The 15,236-nt window shown below is 43.6% G+C and overlaps 1 protein-coding gene across 2 annotated transcripts in view; it reads left to right on the top strand.

The window, feature by feature from the left end:
* Positions 1-15,236, top strand: part of TGFBR3 (transforming growth factor beta receptor 3) — a 127,834-nt gene that overhangs the window by 64,506 nt on the left and 48,092 nt on the right. For both annotated transcript variants that reach the window (XM_084291388.1, XM_084291387.1), the window contains one exon: positions 10,537-10,674. In XM_084291388.1, the coding sequence (XP_084147514.1) occupies positions 10,537-10,674 (138 nt within the window). The remainder of the gene's footprint in view (positions 1-10,536; positions 10,675-15,236) is intronic.

Below are 15,236 nucleotides of genomic sequence, written 5' to 3' on the forward strand. Positions count from 1 at the left end.
TTTGTGGATTAATCTTTGACTGAACTCTTTTCGGCCAATGTATTGGAATTAAATTTTTTCAAGTGAGTTTCAGTAGAAATTCTAAACCTCTTATACTGGATAGTATGCACCAATGATCTGTAAAGATAATATTCATACTAGTTTTTGTTGCAATTCAGAATAACTTTATATATATATAAATATAATGTTAGATTGAAAACAGTTATAGAGGGCAGTGATACATATTTTCAATTTCCTGTCTGCTTGGTACTAATTAACTTCATCTTTGCAGCTGAGCAGTAAATAAAGAAGTCATAAATCTATCTTCAGTACATCATTTGTAAGTCAGAAAATCTGTTTATATGATCTGAGGGTTAAAATTAATTTTCCTCTTCTGTCTTATGAAACAGCTGTCCTAGCCTGGGCAGTGTAATACAGTACAGCACAGCACATTTTAACCTGGTTTATTTGCACAAATTTGTAGTGATTGTTTTGGAAAATGAGCTATGAATTTATCTCAAGGACTTCACGCTGGAATAGTTAATTCAACCTCGTAAATCCTTGGCACTTGACTTTCATATTTTAGAACAAAACACAGAGTCTGTGATTTGATGCCTTGAAGTCAGCAAAACAAAATGGTACTTTTTAGCAGCAGTGTTTACTTTGATCCATTTTCAGCTTTTGTGCCCTTGCCTTTCACGTAGTACAAATTGTTTCAGCAGAGTAATGGGGCAGGAGCCCGTAGACTGTTTTTGCAGTTGGTTGCTGTGGTGATACTCAGCCATCCATGAAACTGCCATCTCCAGGGAAACAGAAAGCTCTGCAGCCGCCTTAACCTTGTTGCTGTCATATGCATCTGCGAGAGACCTTAAAGGAACTTTTGCAAAGTGTGTCAGCAGGCAGTAGTGATGGGCATGTGCACAGGCAGACATCGTTGGCATGATCACAGAATCACAGAACTGTAGGGGTTGGAAGGGACCTCGAAAGATCATCGGGTCCAACCCCCCTGCCAAAGCAGGTTCATCAGAGCAGGCTGCCCAGGTAGGCGTCAAGACGGGCCTTGAATATCTCCAGAGAAGGAGACTCCACAGCCTCCCTGGGCAGCCTGTTCCAGCGCTCCGTCACCTTCACCATGAAGAAATTCTTTCTCATGTTGGTGCGGAACTGCCTGTGCTCAGTTTTGTGGCCGTTACCCCTTGTCCTGTCCCCGCAAACCACTGAAAAGAGGTTGGCCAAATCCCTCTGTCTCCCACACCTCAGTTATTTATATACATTGATGAGATCCCCTCTCAGTCTCCTTTTCTCCAGGCTGAACAGACCCAGGTCTCTCAGCCTTTCCTCATAGGGAAGATGCTCCAGGCCCCGTATCATCTTTGTGGCCCTCCGCTGGACTCTTTCCAGGAGATCCCTGTGAGCACACTGATGGCTCATGGTCAACCTGTCGTCCACCAGGACCCCCAGGTCCTTCTCCTCAGAGCTCCGCTCCAGCAGGTCGTCCCCCAGCCTGTACTGATACATGTGGTTGTTCCTTCCCAGGTGCAGGACTCTACACTTGTTCTTGTTAAACCTCACCTGGTTTCTTCCTGCCCATCTCTCCAGCCGGTCCAGGTCTCACTGAATGGCAGCACAGCCTTCTGGCATGTCAGCCACTCCTCCCAGCTTTGTGTCATCAGCATACTTGCTGAGGGCAGACACTATTCCCTCGTTAAGGTTGTCGATGAAGATGTTGAACAAGACCGGACCCAGCACCGACCCCTGGGGAACACCGCTAGTCACAGGTCTCCAGCTGGACTCTGCGCTGCCGATCACCACCCTCTGAGCTCGGCCAGTCAGCCAGTTCTCAACCCACCTTACTGTCTACTCCTCTATCCCACACTTTCTCGGCATTGCTATCAGGATGTCATGGGAGACAGTATCGAAAGCCTTGCTAAAGTCAAGGTAGATGACATCTACCACTGCTGTCCCCTCATCTACCCAGCTGGTGATGCCATCATAGGAGGCAACAAGGTTGGTCGAGCACATCTTCCCCTTGGTGAATCCATGCTGACTACTCCTCATAACCTTCTTCTCTTCCAATTGTTTGGAGATGGCATCCAGAACAAGCTGTTCCAACACCTTTCCAGGGATAGAGGTGAGACTGACTGGCCTGTAGTTTCCCGGATCCTCCTTCTTGCCCTTCTTGAAGACCGGAGTGACATTGGCTATCCTCCAATATTCAGGCACCTCTCCTGTTCTCCAGGACCTTTCGAAGATGATAGAGAGTGGTTCGGCAATCACCTCTGCCAATTCCCTTAGCACACGTGGATGCATCCCATCGGGACCCACGGATTTGTGTGCGTTGAGCCCACACAGACGCTCCTGAACCACTCCTTTGTCAACAAGGGGGGAAATCTCCACTTCCCAGACTCTCCTCCCTCTAGGGTCAAGGAGTCCCAGGGGGGAGTCCTTGAAGCAAAGACTGAAGCAAAGAAAGCATTCAGTATCTCCGCCTTCTCGGCATCTCCTGTTACCAGGACACCCCCTCGTTCAGCAAGGGACCCACATTATCCCTAGTGTTCCTTTTACTGCTTACATAGTTAAAAAAAAAAAACCTTCATATTATCCTTTATCTCTTTTGCAAGCCTCATCTCTACGTGGGCTTTAGCCTTCCTTGTCGCGTCCCTGCAGGCCCTGACAATGCTTCTGTACTCCTCCCAAGAGGACAGGCCCTTTTTCCACATTTCATAGACCTTCCTCTTCCTTTTGATCTTATCGATGAGCTCCTTGCTCATCCACTCAAGTTTCCTGCCCCCCTTTACTGATTTTGTACTCTTAGGGATGCACAGATCCTGAGTTTGGAAGAAGTGCTGTTTAAATGTAGCCCAGCTCTCGCGTGCACCCTTGCTTTCTAGCAACCTAGCCCATGAGATACTCCCAAGCAGGTCCTGGAAGAGGTTGAAGTTGTCTCTCCGAAAGACCAGGGCTGCAATCCTGCTTTTAGCCTTATTTCTTCCACCAAGTTCCATCTTGAACTCCACCATCTCATGGTCGCTGCATCCCAAGCTGCCCCCGACCTTTACATCCCTAACAAGCCCATCCCTGTTGGTAAGGACAAGGTCCAGGAGCACCCCCCTTCCTTGTCGGCTCCTCCACTACCTGCATCAGAAAATTGTCTTCAATGAAATGTAGGAACAGTTTGGACTGTGCATACCTGGACAAGTTGCTTTTCCAACAGATGTCTGGAAAATTGGAGTCCCCCATGAGAACCAGCACCCATGATCGTGAGGCTACTACCAGCTGCTTTTAGAAGACCTCATCTATCTCCTCCTCCTCCTCCTCATCTGGTGACCTGTAGTGTACTCCCACAACAGTGTCTCCCATACCAGCCCACCCCTTAATTCTCACCCACAAGCTCTCCACTTGTCCATCACCCTCCCACAGGTGGAGGTGGGTACACTCTAATTGCTCCCTCACATAAAGGGTAACCCCACCCCCTCACTTCCCCAGCCTATCTTTCCTAAAGAGTTCATAGCCCTTCATGACTGTGTTCCAGTCGTGTGAGCTGTCCCACCACATCTCTGTGATTGCAATGAGATTGTGGCCCTGCGACCAAACAGAGATCTCAAGCTCATCCCGTTTATTTCCCATGCTCCATGCACTGGTATACAGGCACAAGGGAAGCAGCAGGCACAGTTACCCCTGGAGGGATGCAAGAAAAAGAAAATTCTGGATGGGGTATCAAGATCATCACCTTCTATGAGGAACCCTCGGATGATCCTATGGCACAACTCAGAGGTTTTTCCCTACTATCTTCAACAGTGACAGCAGTGAAAACTTCACCCAGCCCTTCTCTGTCACTTTTAGCTCCCCTTCCTTTCCCCGTCAAACCTAGTTTAAAGCCCTGGTAATTAGCCCAGAGAGCTTGCTCCCCAACACACTTGTGCCCCGCTTACTGAGTTGAAGTTGGTCAGCAGCCCACATACCCGGCTTCTCAAAGGGCTGCCCAAGATCGAAATACCCAAAAAGGCATGGCACCTATAAAACGTAGTGTCTTCTTGAAGTCTTCTTTTTTTTTTTTTTTTTTTTTTTTTTTTTCAGTTTTAAAACATACTGAAAGATTCATTCAATAAAAAATGGCAAAACTTCTCTGTGGTTAGTTTCCTATTCATAGTTACATCCTTTCTTGCTGTAACGCACTTTTTTTGTGAATTTGTAGGTTTCGTTTTACAGATTTTTGGTATAGCCTTAATATTTAATATTTACTTATGACCAAGTTGTCGTATTCCTCACAAATTAGTCATGTATTTGGAGGAGTGAGTGTGTGCCAAAGGAAACTGGGAGTGGCAGACCTAAGCCTGGAAGAGCAGCTTGCTCTGACAAACAACTCCTGAGGCTGAGTCTTCCTGAAAGAGCCAGTGCTGACACACGTGTCCAGAAAGTCTGGCCTAATACTGATTGCACAACAAAAATGCTGGCTACACATCAGCTCAGTAATCAAGGAGCCCTTCGCAAGGAGTGCGGGATGTGTTGGACCACATGGTCTTATTTTCACATACAGTTGTTACGCTGCTGTCTGCTTGGTTAATGTGCTGTTCCTTTATATGTTTTAAAAATAATGTGAACAGAGCCATAGCAGCTGGTTGTTAAACGTACTAGGTGACCTAAAAGCACTTTAGTACATTTCATGACTCTGGTTTAATTTTCTCTTGTTACTATTTGACCAGACTGCTCATATAGAGAAAGCTGTCTGAGATGCAGAAGATTTGGCTGTGGTGGTGCGCTGCTGAGGAGCACAACGTGTGTATTGTAGGTTTGTGTGAACTTACAAGAACGGGTGGAGGATATCTCTTTTTAGATACATCATTTAAAAAATAGGCTGCACTGGGAGTTTCAGAGAAGTAGTGAATTTTACCATTGAGTTCAGTGGGTTCAGGATTTTGCACCAGGTCTCTGTATCTGGCCGTACAGAGCTGCACACGTGGAGGACTGGTTTCCAGCAGGGTTTCTGGGCAGTGCTTAACATACATACTTAATAATATGAATTCTGCCAGTGAAAATACAAAAAGAAAGGGAAAAAATCTAGTTAGCTCTTATGCTATTAATTAGAAACATTTTGTTTGGTGGTTTGAAATGATCCAGTACCTTTCTATTAATTTTATGCGGTGTTTAGAAGGTGCTATGAACCGTCTAGACATTTGAGAAAGGATGTGCCTCGAAGAGCTAACAAACTAAGATGAGACGGGAGGAAAACGTGGCTGGGAAAAGAGAGTACCGTGTAGGATTCAGCAAATATATGGTTTCCTAGACACTCTAACAGACATGACTTTTTGGTGATAGATATTGCTGGAGAGTAGGGATAAGGATCTTACATTGCCTGTCCACCCCTTACAGCAGTGGAGGCCATGCTGGATGGTCACACAGGGGTAACGTGGGAGCACTGGTACGGCAACAGAAAGTTTAAGAGGGCAGAGGGGCAGTGTTGTGCTGGATGTGCTGGTTATAGCTTGGTACTTCTCTTGTATCAATGTCATGAGCTCGTAACAACTTAAAGTCCTATTAAGTTTTTCAGTCTCTAAGGTAGGAGTGGGAGAGGCATTCCCAGCATTTTCCCAGAAAATCTCTTCTGGGGCCAGGAAGAAGTCTCCCATAATAGATGCCACTGTTGTGTATCATCAAGCACAGGTGATGATGGGGCAATTCTAAATACTAGGTAGGGGTGCAGTTACACTGTCAGACTTCCTTTGATAGGCCTTCCCAGGGGGAACAGTTGCATTCAGGCTAAGCTGGCCAGGTGCTCATCATCAGAGCTATCTGAAGCAAAAATGAATTATGAAAAAATTTGACCAAGATGTTGCTGAGCAGTTGTTGAGCAGCTTTGTGGGATTTCTTAACCAGAAAATGCCTAGCTAGTGCTAAGGACTAAGTACAATGACAGGGAATGTATTTGCCAAGGAGTGTAGTGACAGAGGCTGCTGCAGGAACGTGTGCATGTGAACTATATTATTTAGCAAGTCCGGGACTAGGGATATGAATTCCACGTAATGTGATTTGCTGTCTTGCTCGTGATCAAAATGAGTGCAGGAATGCAAACTCACATTTATTTTGAAAAATTTTACAAGAATGCTTAAATTTATTTACGAAAACTTAATTGATTTTGGATTCAAGTCCTGCAGTTTTAAAGATCAGCCTGCATTTTTCTTTCAGAAATGTAGGAAAATTCCATTATGTGATATAATTTATGCTACAATTCCAGCCAAAGGCGTGCATAGATATACCACTGTTTCTAAGCAAGACTCAAACTTTATATGGAAATAACTGTATGTATATATTATATGCATATTTAATTTCTGAAGCCTAAAGGAATAGTGACTAGGAAATGTAATAGGAGATGCGGTCGCAAAGAATCTGATTTTGTCGCTAAGGTGGTATGATTTCTTTTTATGCTCTCATGTGACCAAGCTAACAGGCAGAAATCTTCATGAAGTGTAAAACATCTGTGTTGTCTGATGATACGCTGGCTTTGAGTAAACCTGTCTGAGATCAGTTGAAACAGAGATACTTCTTCATTTTCTAATTACCTGAAGGACTTGGCCTAACTGTTTCTGAGATGAAATGCGTTATGTTTCTTGTCATCATTTCTGTTTTTAATAAATACCAGAGGTTTGAAATAGCAAGAATTTTTAAAATTTCTGGTAGGAGCATTCTCTTTGAATTAACTTGACATTCTGATAAAAGCACAAGCAGGGTGCAAACCCAAGCTAACTGCACCTACTGGCCAGTATCAGGATGCCATTGCTGTTTCTCTGTTCTTGGTTATTTAAACACATAAACATATTATAGCTCACTTTGTAAATATTTACATTAGCCTTTACTTGCTTTGGGATCAGAAGAAACCAATTTTCCTTTGGTTGTGAAAACGTGGCAATGAATCCACATGATAAGAGTGGACATACGTAATATTCACTGCATTTAGCACAGGAGATTTTCTCATTGACAGTTTGGAGAGTTCACAGTTAAATGTACTTCCTGCCATTTGCAGTTGAAAAAAAATTAAAAAAAATTGAACTCATCTTTGCTGGATAAGGACTACAAAAGATAAAACTTGGCTAACTTGGCTTCTTTGGTAAATTTAGATTACAAAATTTTTATTGCTTTGTAAGAAAACTATATTGCATAACCCCAGAACAAAGTAATTATATTTAATAGTTTAAACAGCTCATTACTAATTAGCCGTGATTACACCTGAAAAACCACAAGAATGAATGCTTTTTATAGCAATGATTTTAATAAGAGTTTTAAACACCTTTTCCTGTCTACTTTCAGCTCTTTCCATTTGTAGACAGAACAACAAAGTGGGGGAGCCTTGAGGGGGAGGGGAGAAATAACAAAACTTTTTTTTTTTTTTCTTTTTCTTCCAGCTAAAAGAATTACTTTGGCTTTATAAAACCTGCTTTAAAGTGTCAGGCTATAACTAAGATCACGCCTGTTTGGCATATGAAGTCTCTGTCATCCTGTTAGCATTCAGAGAGCTAATATGCAGTCTCCTGAGGAGAGATATTTTATTCTTTTGAGGCAAAAAATAGAAAAGCAGTCCCTAGAAGACATGGTAATCCATGGTGCTTAATGTTTTGTTTTGGAAATGCATAAAACAGGTATCCTACTGAGAGAGATCAAGTACTTGGAGATCTGACTGCATTTACCTGGAAAATGGAGGTGCTCAGCCTTTCTCAAGTCAGAGTGAGCATTAGCCAGTGTGTGCTTGCTTCTGAAAAGACAAGATGTTATTTCTTTAGAAGGATGTGCAGGTTCAGTCAGTTGATGGTAGAATTTCATTTAGAGAAAGTGCATGGGGAACCCTTATATGTTTCTGGATTCATTCAAAGAGAAAAAGATGGATCGGGGGGAATAAAAATTTAAAGGAATGAGAGGTTAGTGTCTGGGAGCAGGTGCCTTTCACAGCCCATTCTGGAAGAAAACCTTGGTACAGCAGAGGCTCAGACACCGCTTAATGGGACTTGTTTCATTTGGAGGGTCCTGTTCCAGCCCTCCCACCATGGCAATACTCCTGCCTCCTTTCTCCCAGGCATCCCGATAACCCTTCAACCTTCACTGGGTCCTCTCTAACTTGGTATTGGGAGTGGCTGCTTGGTATGGAAAAAGCCATAGCCACAGGAGGCAGGAAAAGGAGATGCTGGCAATGGATCTTGGAGTTGAGTTATAGTTTGGGTTTGTTTTTACTATACATATTGAATTGCTCCTAGAAGTGTGTTCAGTGGGGATTGACACCTTGTTCCGCTGTGGTTACTTAAGATAATTCGTTGTGTTATAAATGAAGTCTCAACTCTGAATTTAGTAACAGAAAAGAATATTTATAAAAGGCAAGTAAACAGCGCTGGGTGCGCGGGGAGTCTATGCTCTACCAACACACACACGCACCTGTCGAACTTTCCAAATATATATATATAGGACGTTGCTGTTACATATTTACAAGAAACCCGAGTACGCCTATACATATGGATATCCTATCCCCGCTTCATATTATAATTCTCTTCGTGGTGGTCGTTGTGGGTGAAAGGCTCACGGTTTCTCCATCACCATTAGCAACCTTTTGTTCCAGACTGCAGGAGCGACTTCGACTGTCTCCCTCTTCTTCTGCACGTGCTCTGCCCACAACAAGGTTCCCGAAAGCAACAAAACGGGATTGCTTTTCCCGCGTTTCGTTAACCCTTGAAATCACACTAATAATATTATTATCATATAACATTAAACAATAAATGTTAACAGTTCTAACCAGCAACCCCCCCAGCAACTTCCGTGCCTTAACAGAGGGGAAAACAAGCAACCCCAGACGGCAGGGCGTCGCCTCAATCACCCTTCTTTGTTTCCTCTAAACTCTTTACATTCCTGATGACCTCATCGTTAAGAGTCTGATGTTATCACCAACCACGAGGCTTTCCGACCCCCATTGCTACATTCCCAAATCTCCCCCTTCTTTCTTAATATCAACCATTTTTCTGACACAAATTACCACTCCATATATAACAATTGTTTGTTTTAAGAGTCAGGTAAATTCTGCATGGAATCGTAGGCTAACCGATAGTCATGGTACACATAGCTAACTGCTTGTCATTTCTTCGTAAGTTTTTAAGTAGCAGAAAAAGTTTCTGATTTTCTTCTGCCCTCCAGGTGCTTGTCAGACCTGAGACCTAGATTTGACATTTACTTTGCACTGAAAGTGAACTTTTCAGTAAAGGGAGTAGAGGGGGAAAAAAAAAAAAAAAGTTTTTTTTTTTTTTTCCCCATTTCAGAAAGATTTTAAACAATCGTGGATAGCTAATGTTCAGTTTGGTCTCTAGCTTTCATCTAATTAGATGAATCTGCATTTATTTTAATTGTAAATGAACCGACACTACCACTATGTAACAATAAAACAGTAATCAATACAGAGTGATTGCTGTGTCCCAGGTTTCCTCTCAGATTCTCTAGCAAGAGGCAAAATTCATTCTTACCTATATGCTCAATTTTGTGAGCAACCACTGAAACTTGTGGTTGTGTTCATGTTTACTCCCTCTATTTTTTTTCTACTCTTTTCAAAGAGTTGTGGCTCTCTGTCAGGGAACTTAGCAGCAACCCACTGTTGTGAGACACAAACCTGCCTTCTTGGTGTCCATGCTGTATGACCCCTCAGTTGTATTCCCAATGCTTTTCTTCTATAAAGCAGGATGAACTATCAAGTCAAGTACTGACTGCTTAAAAAAAACATTTTAGAAATTTTAAAGATGGTGTGATTTCAATTGCAAGTTGTGGTATTCTAAAAACTGACACTGTTGTTCTCTTTCATGTGCTGAGTTTTGCCCGGCATTGGGCCCTTTCTCTAGGGGCAGCATTGGTGACATGCAGAATGGAGCAGGAAAGGCTTCCAGAAAAACAAACTGGTGTTTAAAGAGTCAGTTCTTCAGCTTTTCTCACTTTTGTGATGCCCATTTTCCTGGGACCATATTCTCCACGTACACTTTTCTATTACTGAAGATGGGCGTTTTCTTTCCTGAGTATGTTCAAATTTCTGTTAGAATACAGAAATGTGTATTTGTATATGTAGCTTCCATAAGCTAGTGTACTTCTACCTTGTTTTTCTGGATTTGTTTCTTCTGTTTTGTTTGTTCAGTTTTATTTATTTTGCAGGTTAGATTTATGTCCTAATAGTATTAGCAGATGAGGTTTCTGCTCTAAGCCAGCTTTGTAGGCTACCATCAGAAATCAGAGTTTTCTTTGCAATTCTTTTTTCTCCCTGTTCTCCAGCTCTTGGCTTAGTGGTTTGACCTTTTGCATAAGCTATTTTTCATCAGCATTTGCCAAGGTTTTCTTAAACACTTTAGCAGTGCTTTGCAAGCATAGAGCATGAATGTTAACTGTTTCATTCTTTATCTGTGCTCTGTTGACTGATTTTTTGGGAAGTAGTTTAGTCCATAATCTCGGGTCAGGAGGTCTTAGCACTGGAAGCCATAATATATATAACAATGACCTCTGATTCATTGTTTCAAATTCCACTTAATCATGTATTTCTGTATTTCCCTGTAGGTCACATTACACTTGAATCCAATTTCATCTGTGCATATTCACCAGAAGCCTCTGGTGTTTCTTCTCAACTCTCCTTTGCCTCTGCACTGGAAGCTAAAAACAGAAAGACTGGCACCTGGAATCCGAAGAGTTTTCTTTGTAAGTATACACAGTCCTCTGGCCTGCTCTGTTTCATAGCTATTTGTCTCACAAGACATTGAGTTTGTGGCATTCATTTGGAAAGTTTTTGAACATACATTTAAAAAAGAAAAGTTAACACGAGGTCAAGTTTCAGTGTAGGGTTCTGAGGTATAGTTAGGTGGCAGGGCAAAGCAGTTGGGGAAAAAGTACCTAATTACGTGTTATGTGAACTCAAGGAAAAGAAACCAAAATTACCTTTTTTATTTATTTTTTTAACACCAGCAGTAATTCGAGTTCACAAAGTTGTGAGGTTATAAAAGGTTGCTAGTCCTGATTAGAAGTTTGATAATATAATGCAAAAAGCCTCAAAACAATGGGAAATATTACAGGTGAATGCCAGTTGTAGGGTTTATGACCAAAGAATTTGCATGTATTGAGCTCAATGTGTACAATTACAGTTTATGTCCCTAATGAAGCTTGGTCTGTTGAAATGACCAAGCTAAGCCCAGAATGAAGTCATTTTTATTTCTCAGAAAGGCTGGAGCACTGCTTATAATATAGGATCCAAATATTACCTAGTATATGTAAATCATGTCCATACAGTTTGCCAGGACATTCAAGTTTGCTATTTGTAGTGAAACAGACAAGTTGTTTGGATTACATTTTTAATGCGTTACATCATGTCTAATCATGAGTCGTCTTTATTAAAGTTGCAGCTTTTACTGTATTCAACTCTAATTGCAGAACTAATCTTGATTATTTTTAGCTATATCCTTATAGGGTTTAACTTTGCTCTTCCAGCACAGCTGACTGTGGTAGGCTGTGACTGCTTCTGCAGTACCTAAAGGGAGCTTAATGGGGTCACTGCACATCTGCAGGAGGGGAGGGTGGTCAGGACTGCTGCACTGGGAAGGGACACTTCTCTTTGTTGACCTGATATGACGGTGACGCCATTAAGTGCACCAAGAGACCTATTGCTCACAGGGATAGATTTCTTTTTCCTGTCATCAGAGTACAAGAGTAGGAATACTTTTGGTACTTTGAACTGTGAAGGACTCCATCCTGTTTCCAGTGCAATTTGTTACTTACTGGTGTAAAGAACATGGGTTGGCTTGTATTCTGAGATGTTCACAATCTCAGATTTTCTCAATCTGTTAGAGACTCTTAACTATTAACTTCTTGTGGACCGTTCCTGGTATATGCCCTTAATGCAACCAGTACAATTCAGGTCTGCTCCGAAAATGACTGAGAAACAAGATGATGATAAGAGTCCTCACTCCTCTTCTGATCAAAAGAATCAGCACATTTTACCAGTTAATTAAGACTTTATCATATTTTCAGTTTACTTTTGACATCATCACTCCCATTTCATATCAGCTAATATGTTTTCAGCTATCTCTTTTCCTCCAATTCAGATTTTCCTTTTCCCTTTGCCTTGCCTTGGCTTTGCAAGTGAAGAGGCTTTCTGTTGAGAGTTATCCATTTCCGCTAAGCAGTTTTGACGCAATGAGGAAGGCTAAAGCCCACGTAGAGATGAGGCTTGCAAAAGAGATAAAGGATAATATGAAGGTTTTTTTTTTTTTTAACTATGTAAGCAGTAAAAGGAAGACTAGGGATAATGTGGGTCCCTTGCTGAACGAGGGGGTGTCCTGGTAACAGGAGATGCCGAGAAGGCGGAGATACTGAATGCTTTCTTTGCTTCAGTCTTTGCTTCAAGGACTCCCCCCCGGGACTCCTTGACCCTAGAGGGAGGAGAGTCTGGGAAGTGGAGATTTCCCCCCTTGTTGACAAAGGAGTGGTTCAGGAGCGTCTGTGTGGGCTCAACGCGCACAAATCCATGGGTCCCGATGGGATGCATCCACGTGTGCTGAGGGAGTTGGCAGAGGTGATTGCCGAACCACTCTCTATCATCTTTGAAAGGTCCTGGAGAACAGGAGAGGTGCCTGAATATTGGAGGATAGCCAATGTCACTCCGGTCTTCAAGAAGGGCAAGAAGGAGGATCCGGGAAACTACAGGCCAGTCAGTCTCACCTCCATCCCTGGAAAGGTGTTGGAACAGCTTGTTCTGGATGCCATCTCCAAACAATTGGAAGAGAAGAAGGTTATGAGGAGTAGTCAGCATGGATTCACCAAGGGGAAGATGTGCTCGACCAACCTTGTTGCCTCCTATGATGGCATCACCAGCTGGGTAGATGAGGGGACAGCAGTGGTAGATGTCATCTACCTTGACTTTAGCAAGGCTTTCGATACTGTCTCCCATGACATCCTGATAGCAATGCCGAGAAAGTGTGGGATAGAGGAGTAGACAGTAAGGTGGGTTGAGAACTGGCTGACTGGCCGAGCTCAGAGGGTGGTGATCGGCAGCGCAGAGTCCAGCTGGAGACCTGTGACTAGCGGTGTTCCCCAGGGGTCGGTGCTGGGTCCGGTCTTGTTCAACATCTTCATCGACAACCTTAACGAGGGAATAGTGTCTGCCCTCAGCAAGTATGCTGATGACACAAAGCTGGGAGGAGTGGCTGACATGCCAGAAGGCTGTGCTGCCATTCAGTGAGACCTGGACCGGCTGGAGAGATGGGCAGGAAGAAACCAGGTGAGGTTTAACAAGAGCAAGTGTAGAGTCCTGCACCTGGGAAGGAACAACCACATGTATCAGTACAGGCTGGGGGACGACCTGCTGGAGCGGAGCTCTGAGGAGAAGGACCTGGGGGTCCTGGTGGACGACAGGTTGACCATGAGCCATCAGTGTGCTCACAGGGATCTCCTGGAAAGAGTCCAGCGGAGGGCCACAAAGATGATACGGGGCCTGGAGCATCTTCCCTATGAGGAAAGGCTGAGAGACCTGGGTCTGTTCAGCCTGGAGAAAAGGAGACTGAGAGGGGATCTCATCAATGTATATAAATAACTGAGGTGTGGGAGACAGAGGGATTTGGCCAACCTCTTTTCAGTGGTTTGCGGGGACAGGACAAGGGGTAACGGCCACAAAACTGAGCACAGGCAGTTCCGCACCAACATGAGAAAGAATTTCTTCATGGTGAAGGTGACGGAGCGCTGGAACAGGCTGCCCAGGGAGGCTGTGGAGTCTGCTTCTCTGGAGACATTCAAGGCCCATCTGAACGCCTACCTGGGCAGCCTGCTCTGATGAACCTGCTTTGGCAGGGGGGTTGGACCCGATGATCTTTCGAGGTCCCTTCCAACCCCTACAGTTCTGTGATTCTGTGATCATGCCAGCATTCAGACTGTGGTTGTACTGGGCTTACTTGGCTTGAAACAGGCTTAGCAGGGCTTGGCTTGAAACTTGGCTTAGCAGGGCTTCAGTGGGCTGAACTAAGGAATAGGAACAATAGGAATGTGTGTAAGGCCTTAGCTGCCAAAACTGTATGATTAGCTAAGTGTTTGCTTTAGAAAACTGTTTCAAGCTCTTCTGGCTTGAAAGAGCCTTGAAAACAACAAAGATTTGAAAATGTGTCCTGAGCATCAGCTGTTGTAATTCACACCAAAAAAGTTATCTGACCTCAAGCATCACCACAGCAAGCATGGCCACTGATGCTGCAGGAAGGAGTGGGTGGTTTCTCAGGTGAGGCAGAAGGACCTGATAGATGCTTCAGATTTGTTTCCCCCCTGGTGGGGCTGAGCCACCTCCTCTTCTGTACTCTAGCCTCCTCAGCTCCACTGGTGATGGTAAGGGCTGGAAGTTATGGTGCCTCACACTGTCCTCTCACCACGCAGCGATGGCACTGTTCACAGTAAGCTGTTCAGACAGGAGACCTGGCCTTTATGTTGCAAGGACTGAACTAATTTTCAGTGCTGACCCGTCCCTAATCATGTTTAAACATCTGAAGAGCTCTCCTTGACAATCTGGGATCTCAAGTGCCATGTAAATAATTTATAGTCTTCCTTCCACCAAGTTCTGGTTTCTCCTTTTCTTTTCTGTAAGGAGCTTGAAGAACAAGGTTCCAGGAAAAAAAACAAAGAAACAAACAACAACAATAAAAGAAAGCCTTGGAGCCCCTCTCACACTGGCATTTTCATCTTACGTGTTGTCTAAGACAGTATTTTTTTCTGCAAACATAAATGAGCTTAAATGTCTTCTCAGGGTCTCATAAGCCTTCCCACATCTTGTTCTCAGTAGTTGTTACAGTTGTGTTAGTAGGCCGAACAACTTGACCTGTCATGGTTGTCCATTGCCTTTTCACGGTTCTGCCCTGCTCACAAAGCCAAATGCACTGCTTTCCCAACCAGTTTCTGAAAAAAGAGCACAGAATCATGCATCATAGAAAACTATGGGAAATACTGAGGAAGTCCTAACCACAGCACCTGTGGACAAGTACAACACTCGGAAGAGAAATAGATCAGCTCTAGTTTTGCAGCACAGCTGCTTGTCTGTGCCAGGCCATGCCAGGTTGCAGTCACTAGGATTACCTCTTGCCTGAAGAAGCTGCCTGCCCCTTTGCAGAACCAAGGGTTCTGATTTCCAGATTAGTTGTGGAGCAGATGGACATACATGTACTGCTTCAGCTCTAGTAGTGGAAAGATTCCCTACCTGCTTGCCAGAGCCCTGAGCAAATTTCAGAGAATTAGCT

This window comes from Netta rufina, assembly GCF_964035555.1.
Source record: "Netta rufina genome assembly, chromosome: 8".
Classification (NCBI taxonomy): domain Eukaryota; kingdom Metazoa; phylum Chordata; class Aves; order Anseriformes; family Anatidae; genus Netta; species Netta rufina.